The following is a 12946-nucleotide window of genomic DNA, read 5'->3' as shown; positions in this document are numbered from 1 at the left end:
CTTTCACTGACATTGAATAATATCACAGGAACAGCTTAATTATGGATCCTATTTTTGAGCAGCTGGTTGTTGGGAAGGGATGGGAGAAAAGCTAGGAGATAAAAACAATTTCTGAATCATCTTAGAAAGTTTTAAGGAGGCACAGAAATATATTTTTGTAATATTATGGAAAATGACAAAATGGCTGGACTTCTAAACAACAAAAAAGTTTACACATCACTAAACACTAATGCTATCATCCACCTTTTCTGTGGTCTCTGATGAGAACCTTAGTTAATCCCCACTCTCCTCTGGACCACAAGGACCTGAAAGATACTTTACCTGTGGTATACAGTACTGAGGACCCTGGGGCACTGGGTACGGCATGGGCAGATGGTTAACCATCATGATGTGCTGATTGGCCTGATATACTGCAGTGGGTGTCTGTGCACCAGGACGAATAGAAGGACTGCTGTTCGGGATGGTAGCTCTAGGAGGCTGTATTTGAGGCCTCTGGAAAAACTGAGGAGGGGAAAAAGAGAGATTTTTTTTTTTTACAAAGGGGTATAAGTAAATTTTACTATCTTAAACTTTCTCCTTGTTTCCACTAATAAAAATCTTATCAACTTGAATTAGAAATACAATATACATAAAATGAGTCTAAACTGCCTATGGCTGGGTTCACAAAAAATATTCTATACTAGTCACACTAGGTTAAGTTTTGATCATGTTATCACACATTTGAAAACTGGAGGGCAGTCTCATTTTTAAAATGAAGTCTCAGCTAATTTAAACTAAAAATTCCATACATAATTAATAATTTTAAAATGTGTGATAAAATATAATAAAAGGAGTAGCTGGTGTCTCTAAAATTTGTTTTGTTTTATAAAAGTATTGATCCTTACATAAAGAGTAGTTGGCTTAATTAAAAATTAAACGTAGTTTAGAAGAACAAGAATCTCTCTGGACATAAACATTTTTGTCTCAGTGTATCAAGGTTAAGTTAAATTAAAACTATCTGTAGGTTGTCACATGCTGATTGTCTCATGATGGGAAAAGCCTTTTCAAAAAAAGTGGCAACCCCATACTAAAATGAACCCACTTTTGATTTCTCAAATACTTTGCAATAAAAATGAAGGATCTAGAGAGGCTTAAGGATGGTGTGGAAGGAGCAAAGCTCAAATCTCTCAAATGGCAACCCGTGTTTGTGGTTATTTATAGTTCTCACTGCACACTGAAAAGCCTTGAAACAATATACCAACATTAAATTCCCACTGTGAATTCAGCAGCAAACAATCAATCTCATTGTAATAATAATAATAAGGGGACAGAGTAATAAAGAGGCCATGCAGAACCAGTAGTTTGTTACCTGGATAGGTCTGAATCCTCCCTTCAATTAGGAAGCAAGAAAGCAGCAGGAAACAGAAAGAAAGCCAATGGAAAAGCTTATAGATCAGTAGGAAGGGGTAGGACATAGCATGCAGCTCAACAAAAATATCTACTTAATATTAATAAGAGAAGGAAGATTAGAAAATCAGAATGACAATTCTCCACTTGAGAATTTAAGAACACATGAAATTGAAGAATCAAATCAGTTAATTTGAAATTAATTGAAAATAAATAAATCCAGTGGCAAAAAATATTTTAATAGTAGCCACAGTTATAACAGCTTGAAAGGAGATGTCTGCTTAATGGCACAAGTACAATTGGGATTACTGATTTCTACTCTTGGCTCATGGATGGACATTATGTGATTAGTTTCTTAACTTCTCTAGGATGCACTCTCCAGCTTCAATGGAGATAAGAGCTAACACTAAAAGTGCCATTTGTCATTTTAAAGTTTGCAACATATATCAGATTTTTCACCTAACCGGGCATATAAGATGCCACTTATAGCTTTAAATAGGGAAATAGAATAACAGTCTAAATATGTGCTCTAGCTCCAAAATCTGAGTTGCTATTGGTCCAAACAGAAGCGAAAAAGCTTTGACCTTTGGGCCCACTCAAGGTCTCATCCAGTGCTTTCTTAATCATTAAGCTCCCCATAGGTAGGTGGTAGAAATAGTAACTACATCTTGTGCTGAATTGGAAGAACTGGGATCCAGTGCCTGAGGCTCATCCCCATTCAGCCTTCATACCTCAGGGCAAAACAACAACAACAACAACAAAAAACCACCCAACAACACTAAAAGGTTAAATCACTTAAAAAATAGACAGTAAGGTATAGCAGGAGAATGGAGTGAATGAGGAAGGCCAGAGAGGAGTTGACTGAGATGAAAAGAAAATGCAAGAGGCAAAGTTGATAACACAGAAACCTGGGCTGGGCCATAGGAGAGCAATAGTCTTCTAGTTATTTCCACTGACAGAGTTTGGGTAACAGACAAGGATTTGTTGGATGCAACCAAGGACACTGAACTAGTAAACTTTCCCCACTAAGCTTCACTTCTCTTAATTACATAGAAGACAGAATTTATAATTCATCAATGTATGTGAGTTGCAAGAACATTTCAGGAATAAACAATCATTTTTATAACTTAGTTAATTTATCATGAGCCAAAAAACTGTTAAAGGCTTCAAGGTGAGAGGAGTCATTCATCTGCTCAACTTACTGAGCATTACAAATGTTAGACACAGTAGAGAAAAAGATTAATCCTATTAGATCCTTTTCCATCAACTCTAGAGGGCAGCCAAGACAATGAGAGTATCAAAAGGGTACAGGTGATAATCCACTGTGGCTATGTTATAATCACATTTTTCAAAGTACTTATTGCTTGAAAAAACATGGGATTATGGTGGGAGAGAGAGGAAACGAACCCATTTACTTATGCAGAGCAAGAAAATGACATGGGCAAAGTCTTCCCACAATTTTAATGTGAGTACTTTTCTTACCACTATTTTCCAATGCTCTGCTAGGATTTTTAACCAGCCTGTCTACAAACCTGAGGTTCTATCTTATTCAAGGGGGTTTCTGAATAGTATAAGACTTTTCTTCAGTATCTTTTAAAAAGAAACAAGTGTTTTAATGATACTCCTCATGTTTACATACAGCTGAGCCACTAAAACACAAGATTTTTGGTTATATGGACATATAATAATTTTTTTATAAACTAAGATCTCAGCTTTGAAGCTAAATAGAAAAATATATTCATATAGGTACATTAAATAACAACAGTTAAGATTTATATAGCACTTACTAGCTATTAGGTACCATTCTAAACACTTTACATAAACTGTATGCGTATTAACTTAAGCAGGTACTGTTAATACCCCCATTAAATATTAAGGGAAAGGAAGATTAAATAACTTGCTGAAGGTCTCCCATCTGTAACTTAAATATAGTCAGGTTCTAGGTCTGCACTTTTAACTGTACACTCTACCTCTCATGAAACAAAACACTCCTTGTATTTTCAAACAACTATGCTCAGTCACAAGAAATCTTTTCAAAGGCTAATGGGATGTGGCAAGACTTTTATCCAACTACACTAATGGGCGGAACATCCCTCAACCACAATTGATTCCTGGTAAGAAAAATGCTACACCAGTTACTTCACAAAATTTGTCTATCATTCAAGAAAACAAATTTCTTCTACCTAAAGGACTCCAAATCTCTTTCACACTTAAATTGAAACTTATTCATATGCTTTTATATCCTTGATACATTTAACACAGAAGATTTTTACAAGGACAGGCTATCTGGAGCTTGCCTCCCCCCCCCCCCCCCGCAGCCTTTTTAAAAAAGTCTCCCCCCCCCCCCCCCCCGGCCCGCCCTGAACCCCCTCACCCCCGCGCCGCTCTACTAGCTACAGGACTAGGAAAGCTGTTTTGCTGGAAGTGCGAAGAACTAAAAAGAGATGGATCCTTCTTTTTTGTACTCCCTGCTAACCGTTCAATTCTAAATAAAGAATTAGATTTAATAGCAGTACAGGAAATTAGGATTCCAAGGGTGAGCACAACAGCAAAACACAGGTTACTGAAAAGAATGTGTGAATGAATATGAATGGGCTTTCCCAAAATGTTTGCAATGCTTCTGAATCCCTTTTCCTCACCCCTGAGTGATGAAGAGTCATTAAAAGAATCACTTTTCTGGATGGAAGGATAGTACAGGCCATTTAGTCAAATCATATACCTAAACTTTGAATCTCTTATATGACATGCCCTTGGGGTTATGAAACAACAGCTCCATTTCATTGTTAAATGGAGTTCTGACACTTCAACAGTCTTTCTATCAGTTCCAACGTTTTCTATCTTCTACCTTCTAGTTCAATGCCTATACCTAAAATCATACTGATGTCTAATCCTTCTTCTCCATAAGTGACAAACCTCTAAGTTATCTGAGGACTGCCATCACTGCCAACTTTCACACCACTGTCCATTCTTTGTTCCAGGCCAATCACCACCCTCTACCCTTTGTCCCTCCAACCAAGATTTTGAATTCCTTGGCCAGCTTACTCTTTTCTCTCAAATCTGCTTCCTTGCTCAAAGTGTTACTAAATAGAGAACTAAACACAAATATTCAGGTGGAGTCTGCAAGGAATGTACCTAACCTTCATTTAATAAATATCTGTTGCTGAATGAAAGAGCAATATATCTCTCTTATTCTGGTCAACTATGTTTCCATTAATAAGACTAAGAATCAGAGAAGCTCTTTTGTCAACCACATTTTACTAACTATTGGTACTGAATTACAATAACTTAAAACCCATAAATTTTCACACATAACCTGGCAATGTCATGTTTTTCACTTCTGTGTATACTCTTAGAGTTGTGTTTTGAAGCTCATAAGGAGTCTTGTAAATTTTGTTTCTTTGAAAATGTATCTGGTTAGAAGATTGTTGTGAGGCTAAAATTAGATACGTAGTGTAAATTTAGAAGGGTACCTAGTAGCTAGTAAGTGCAATATGAAATTTATAATTTCAACCCATCATTTCAGATTGTACTATTTTTAAAATTCAGAATATAGCACACAATGTCAAAATTACATGACCATAAGCAAATGTGATAGGCATGTTATTAATCAAAGCACTGTGATAAAAATGCTGAAAAGGGCTAGGTAGAGAAGAACCATGTAAAGCATAAGTATCATCTGCAAATTTGATTTTAGGTTGTTTTAATTATTTTACCTTTCAACTAGAGGCCCGGTGCACGAAATTCATGTCCCTCAGCCCAGCCTGCACCCTCTCCAATCTGGGATCCCTCGAGGGATGTCCGACTGCCCGTTTAGGCCCGATCCAGGACTGCTGGCTCCCACCACTCGCCTGCCTTGCCTGCCTGCTTGCCCCTAACTGCTTCTGCCTGCCAGCCTGATCACTCCCGAACCACTCCCCGGCCAGCCTGATCGACGCCTAACTGCTCCCCTGCCAGCCCGATTGCCCCTAACTGCCCTCACCTGCAGGCCTGGTCACCCCAACTGCCCTTACCTGCCAGCCTGGTCGCCTCCACTGCCCTCCCCTGCTGGCCCAATTGCTCCCAATTGCCCTCCCCTGCCGGCCTGGTCACCCCTAACTGTCCTCCCCTGCAGGCCCAATTGCCCCCAACTGCCCTTCCCTGCCGGCCCGGTCACCCCTAACTGCCCTCCCTTGCCAGCCTGGTCACCCCTAACTGCCCTCCCCTGCAGGCCTGGTTCCCCCAACTGCCCTCCCCTGTAGGCTTGGGTCACCCCCAACTGCCCTCCCCTTGCAGCCCTGGTCCCCCGCAACTGCCCTCCCCTGCAGACCTGGTTCCCCCCCCCACTGCCCTCCCCTGTAGGCCTGGGTCCCCCCCCAACTGTCCTCCCCTGCAGGCCTGGTCGCCCCCAACTGCCCTCCCCTGCCGGCTCAGTCACCCCTAACTGCCCTCCTCTGCAGGCCTGATTGCCCCCAACTGCCCTCCTCTGCAGGCCTGGTCCCTCCCAACTGCCCTCCCCTGCAGGCCATCTTGTGTCCACATGGGGGCAGCCATTTTTGACCACATGGGGGCGGCCATCTTGTGTGTTGGAGTGATGGTCAATTTGCATATTACCTTTTTACTAGATAGAATAATCCACTAGCACGCTGGGAGAATGGCAGAAGGTGACAGTCCTCATTTGGGGTGGTACTTTGGGCAGATCAAAAACAGAGGGTGAACTTAAGGTACTCATGATTGCTGACTTTCATAGAAACACTCTAGAAGCTAGAAAAGCATTACTCTTGAAAAATTGTTCTAATGAAATAGGAATTATACCATTAACCAAAGTTGTCTGGTCAATAACATTGATAATAAATACTTTTGGAAGATGCTGGTAATTATATCATTTCTCATGACTTGGGTCTCTAAAACTATCAAAAGAAAAAATATCTCTCAAAAACTATATTATAATAATAATAATAAATTCTTTAAAAACCACCTATTCATTTTCATCAACTAGAAAAATCCTAGTCAATCACAATAGTTCTTCCATGTAGTAAAACTGACTACATATTAATTTGCAAAGCATTAAAAAAATCAAAAATATGCTTCTGAAATCTCTCGATTTTTGCAGCCTACTTGAGGGATAACAGTAAGATTACAATTAAGAGTAGTTTAAGTTAATAGTGTTAAAAAGTCTAAAGTATTATTGAGAAAAATAATAGTGCTATGATTTTCTGACAAGTTACAAAGGGACAAGCAGTAAAGTGTCCACATAATGGGATATCGCTAAGTATCAATCACATACTCTGCTGAGTTATAACTTACAATGAAGACTATTAAAGTAAATTCTTTCTGAATTGTCCTGCATGTGGTCAATATCACATAATTTAGGTTTCACTGAGAATCAGAAGATATAAGCCCTATACGCTAAGCTGTGCAACATAGTAGCCACTAGCCATATTTGGTTACTTAAAATTAATACTTAATTTAAAAATCAGTTCTTTAGCTACATTGCAGATTTGAAGTGCACAATAGCCAAATGTGGCTAGTAGCTACCATAGTGAACAGAGCAAATACAGAACATTTTTATCATCACAGAAAGTTCTGTTAGACAGTGCTGCCCTAGAGGATGACCTCAAATGGAGGGGGAAAAAAACCCTAAGGATTCTGTCAGGAAGAAGGTGTTCTGTCAGATCATAATGTAGAGTCTAGGAAATGAACATCCTTGTAGAACACTTCATTTGTAGGTAAAAATAGCTTGGGAAGAGGGGGAAAGGCAGACTATCTCACCGCTTAAAGGAAATTGACACTCACCAAGGGCTTATTATGTGTCAGGCACTGTGACAGGCAGGTACTTTAATACAACACCCACAGGAAATAGATGCTGTTATTATAACACCTCAATATTATCATTTATGAGCCTATTTTATCCATTTCGCAGATAAGAAAGCTGAGGCCCAAGGTTAGTTTGTAGTAAAGCTAAGACTGAATCCCAGTTATGCCAACTCCCTGTGTTTTCTTTACTGTCTCTGCTGCAATCCTACACTCCTTGTGACTAAGACACCAGATAAAACTGCCCATCACTGGCTTATATCAAGCTCTGAAAAAATCTAAAAGTTCTGGTCATAGAACTACATAGATGCTTAATCTGACTTCCTAATAATATCCATTAAACTCTATGTGCCAGGTTGGCCCCAGAGGCAAGCCTTAATCTTCATTTACTTTCCAAATGAAAGAAAACTGCCTAGAGCAGTGGTCGGCAAACTGCAGCTGTGGCTCACGAGCTGCGGTTTGCCTCTCTGTTGACTAATGAGTTTGCCGGACCACTGACCTAGACTCACGATTCCAATAATTACAGGCTGTTGTTGTTCCTTGTGATTAAGCCCCTATCCCAGTGGTCGGCAAACTCATTAGTCAACAGAGCGGCAAACCGCGGCTCGCAAGCCGCAGTATGCCGACCACTGGCCTAGAGCAATAGAAATATTTCTCTACAAAGAACTAGGATTTCAACTGTAACAGCACAACTTTGAATACAGAAATCTTTAGGGGCTACAATGAAAAGGAAACACACACACACACACACACACACACACACACCATAAACCAGCTATTTCTTTCTTTTAAAACAAATCTTGCTGCAAAAAGGAACCAAACTACAACAGGAAAACATGCATAGTTTCAATGCTTGCCACCAGGTAACATATTCCTTGAGGCCAAATATGACTAAGTTTTATGAAGCTGCTTATTTGTTTACACAAAATCCAACTGCTTTGAATATGGCATATTACTCAGCATTTATAAAGAGTATAGAAACTAAAATCATATATCAGCATAATGCAAAATCTTTTTGCTCTAGGAACACTTTTAAATACCAATTCCCTGGTTTTTCTCACAGTGCAAAGACTGCCAGACATAGTATATATAACCAACACTTTATTTCTCTTGGGAAGCTCTAAAGTCAACTAAAGACAGGAATATAAGTAATTTTAAACAACAACTACACAGATTTCAATGACCAAAGGCATGAAATCAATAGCACAAACCAGAATCTACATCATACCAAGTGACTTGTTTTTAATTCTGAGTGTACGTTCTGTTCTTTCGGTTTCTAATTACCTTAGGATTTTCAAACATCCAAGTAAAAATAGTTGACATAGTTCTAAAGTCAAGGGTGTTTTGCATATAAAATTACTTAGGATTTCTTTTACCTTTGAAGAAAACTATTATTTTCTTCAAGTTCTAAATTGCAAAAAAAAATTAAAGTAAAATAGAATACACTTATATTAATCTAAAGAATCCCTGCAAAAGCCAAAAACTAATAGTACCATGAAGATGTGGCTGAAATAACCCTAAAGAGAGCACGGTATTCCTGACTTGAGGAACTCAAAAGGAGCCCTATTGGCCCACAAATAAAAATATTCTAAATAAAAATACAAGAAACACATCCTATAACAGTTTCTTGGTTCTATTAAACTAAAAATGTTTTCTATCCAAAATCTTATTTGTTTCCTTTCAATTCAGATAACTTATTTTACAAAGAAGAAAATAGGTTTTGCATTACTAAACCGGATGATGGCAATTATCTCCAAACAGTTTACCTAAATAAGTTAAAATTTTTTCTTTGAAATGTTGATAGGACTTATTATGACGCATACATAAAAAGTTATATATTTTCTATTGGACTTTAGAAACAGGTATCATAAGAAATACCATCCAGCATCAATTATTTTGTTTAAAAAAATTTTTAAAGATCACAGCGTGAAAGGATATGTGATCAGAAAGGTAGCCACTGATGAATAATGCAATAGAGGAGAAATGAGAAATCTTTATCACTAATTCCAACTATTCATGGCTAATTCTAATTCTAACCTTTGACTTAATTCTTTCTGGCCAAAGCGAACAACCATAGGTGAAAAAACCATTTGTGACTTCAACTTTAAATATTAAGCATGATAAACCAAAAATATATCAGCATATAGATGTTTGCCTTTTAAAAATGTATTCTCTGTATACCTCTCAATGTTTGTTTTTCACTGTATTGTTTTCATTATGTAACTTCCCACATTCTGTTTTGTATTATGAGCACCTTCTCTGGGAATATCTCAGGGTTTAGGTCTCTACCTGATTTTAGATCTGAGGAGAAGATTCTCTTAAATATAGACTTCAGCATGTGATTCTCAAATGGTAAATAGTATCTCACCTCCATAGAGGGTTATTTGGAAATATGTGAAGGTGTGTTTTGTTTTGTTTTGTTTTTTAATTGTCCCTGGGGGAATTTCTACTGGCATTTAGAGTCCAAAGATTACTAAATAAACTGTAATTACAGAGCAGTTTCTCATAAATGGTTACCCACTGAAAATGCCCATACCTATTCCATAGTGAAAGAAACCAAACTGGCCCCTACCTACACTCATGGATACAGAATAGCAAGCCTCCCTAACAATTTACTCAATGCCGTACCATGTCATTGGTTCAGCTACCTCTGCTCAGCATGGGCACTTCAAGCCCATGACCCTCCCCCTCCTCTATTTCTCTAAGGTAACTATTGCTGCTGCCTGAGCCAATCCTATATAATAAAGAGCTAATATGCTAATTAGACCAAACAGCAGAACGACCGGTTTGGACAACCTTCCAGAGCTGGGACTGCAAGGGCCGAGGCAGCTGGGGCTGTGAGGAACGAGCCCCTTGCACGAATTTCGTGCATCGGGCCTCTAAGTGTTATATATTTCCTTTTCACTGTTCAGAAAGGAAATATACCACAATAAAAAAAGCAGCCAGCTACTTCAGGTTTATATCCAAAAGCAATGCTCTGGATATCTCCTGTATCTCAAGAACCTATGTTTAAGAGCTAAAGTTGAAAAGTAATTATTTTTCTTGCTAAATAATAAGTATATACACATGCACAGTGTTATTTATTAGTTGAAACATGCTATAATTTCACAAGCATCATCCTACAGCTAAATGAAAGACCAATCTGCCAATATTTTTTGAGTTATAAAATAACTCATCCTTTTCTCTCAAAGATTCCTTAAAGTTTTCTTCAGTTGTTGGAAATAAGGGAAGACAAATTGTATCACAAGCCTTTAGGCTTAGAAGAAAGTTTAAAAAACAGATTTTCCCAAAGCTGACTATTCATAAAGGCTTAAGTACAACATCCCTATTTGAGGACCACTGCTATTGAACACAGATGATACAAATACCTAATATTGTATTAAGGAGCTCAAAAATCTTTTTTTGGATCAGTAGTTTCTTTTTACTCTGCTTCCTGAGCAGATCTGCCCCAGGTTTCTCTGTCAAGAGTATCTGGCTTGACCCCTGACTAAATTTTAAGCCTTGCCTCTATAACCCTTGACTAAATTTTAAAAAATTGTAATCAATTTTTTTACCTAAGAGATTATCTTTTTTATTAATTAGTAGTCATTTTGCCCCCTAGATTCTTAGTATTTGCCAAATACTTTGCTAATTATCTTATTTGCATTATCTCACTTACTTTTCACATCAATCCTGTGATGGTATTAATACTGTCCCCATTTTAGAAATGAGAGAAAACTGAAGTTAAAAATAGTAAATAACTTACCCAATACACACTTAATAAGAAAGAGTCAAACGAGGCCTAGCTAATGCTAAAGTCCACACGCTTAAAGCATTATAATAATATGATCTTTCTTTTTTTTAAAGATTTTTTATTGATTGAGAGGAAATGAGAGGAAGAGATAAACATTGATGTGAGAGCAAAACATCGATCAGCTGCCTCTTGCACGTGCCCTTATCTGGGATCAAGCCTGCAACCCTGGCATGTGCCTTAACTAGGAATTGAACTGGCAACCTTTCAGTGCATGGGAAAACGCCTAACCAACTGAGCCACACCAGCCAGAGCAACAATACTATCTCTTGATATTAGAATATACCCCGAGTTTTATTTCTTTATCAAATCCAAAGAATGGCCCTCCACTTCATACAACCATCTCTGAGTTCTCCTGCAAAGTACCTTTAACACCTTAGAATGTGCTTGGCTTTAAATTCTCTAAATTGGAGAGACAGTATTTTGAGAAATAGTGACTTATATTAGATCTCTGTTAGACAATGAAAGACCTCAATAATATCCCTTTACTCAAGTAAAATGAATTCTAAGGTATAACATCACAGCTAAATACTAGTAAATTGCTCTCATTTTATCAAACTATACTATGTTACATAACAACATTAAAAATAGCTACCAGATATTGACTGCTTACTTTGTGTCAGATGACTTAAGTATATTATCTCTAATGTAGAAGGTATTTATCCTCATTTTACATATGAGGAAACTGAAGGTTAGAACCCAGATCTATCAGATTCCAAAGCCAAGGCTCCTTCTACTATAGCAGAAGAAAATGTTTCAGAACACTCCATAAAAAGCAATTTGGGGGAGGGGTGGGGAGAACACCATGCAAGTCTTGTTCTTTCTTTCAAACCATACCCTGTAGTATATTACTGCTAAATAAATTAGCGTTATACATTTTGAAATTTTAATTTATACGAATACTTCATTTAAAAGAACCAATAGGCTAAAAATATTAGAATTAAATAAAGTATCTATTTTCAATATATCCTAAGAATAAAGATATAGTAATATTAATTTGTTATTAGGCCGAGGTTAGTAACTGAGGTTAAATGCTTTTAGAAATATTAATGCTATTTTATACACATCAATACAAATTACATCAGAATGTTAACAGAAAACCCTTAGAATGGTGCCTGTTCCATTTACTTAAATTTAAACTTAATCCACAAAACTTATGAGGGTTTAGTATATCTAAAAATTTTCAAAGTTCTCTAAATTCAGAGCAATTATTTTTTGCCATAAACAGAAACAAATGGGTTTGTTAACAAAATAGTGTGAAATGAGGACAAAAAGAACCTAATCAGACTGAAGCTACTCTTGAAGAGAGTAGTTTGGGTGGTTCCATGGAATGGCAGCATTCTAAGAGTCAGCAGCTACTAAAGCCCCCACCTATTTGTTAAGGATGATAGTCAAGGGGCAAGGGTACAGTACCTGATGATGGGCAGGTCGAGGCCCCGCTGCAAACTGAGAAAAGGAGGGAAAACAAACACAAAAGGAAAGGCACAAAGAGTCAGAAACACAACAAAAACCAAAATGTCACACAATATGCCAAAAGAAAAAAAAACCCACAAGAAAAAAAAGAACACAAACAGTCAAAGCTTTGCTGCAGGACAGTGACAGACAGGTACTAAGATTCAACAGGTTAACACCACTACTAGAAATAGTTTGCCATCTATCAGCTGGTAGAGAAACAGCTAAGCTGTTAAGCACAGGTAGGGCTGCTTCTCTGATAGGAATATTTTTTTTAAAACCTAAAATTAAAAATAATTGAAACACTAAGTGGTTATATTAAGACAACTGTATGAAAAGTCAAGTGTGCTTATGCAACTGACATAGCTGGAGGGAATGAGAAATGCTTTTACATTATAAGAAATACCCAGTGGGTAATTATACTGTCCAACAAGAAATAAAGAATGTAATAGGACTGATGTCAAATTTACTCAAGTTAAATGGGATATCTCTCACACATGAAATGGAAGCTTTACTATCTTTCTTTAT

At 37.5% G+C, this 12946-nt stretch overlaps 1 protein-coding gene across 24 annotated transcripts in view; it reads right to left on the bottom strand.

The window, feature by feature from the left end:
* The window catches only part of EIF4G3 (eukaryotic translation initiation factor 4 gamma 3), a 286670-nt gene that overhangs the window by 140126 nt on the left and 133598 nt on the right, over positions 1 to 12946 (bottom strand). For 14 of the 24 annotated variants that reach the window (XM_079776759.1, XM_079776755.1, XM_079776738.1 and 11 more), the window contains 2 exons: positions 12380 to 12412; positions 322 to 501 (listed from right to left, as the gene is read on the bottom strand). In XM_079776759.1, the coding sequence (XP_079632885.1) occupies positions 322 to 501; positions 12380 to 12412 (213 nt within the window). The remainder of the gene's footprint in view (positions 1 to 321; positions 502 to 12379; positions 12413 to 12946) is intronic. The other 10 variants (XM_079776756.1, XM_079776741.1, XM_079776743.1 and 7 more) reach the window with 1 other exon arrangement.

Source organism: Cnephaeus nilssonii (assembly GCF_951640355.1).
Source record: "Cnephaeus nilssonii genome assembly, chromosome: 7".
Lineage (NCBI taxonomy): Eukaryota > Metazoa > Chordata > Mammalia > Chiroptera > Vespertilionidae > Cnephaeus > Cnephaeus nilssonii.
The sequence above is the reverse complement of the archived record's forward strand: the minus strand, read 5'-3'. Positions and strand labels throughout refer to the sequence as shown.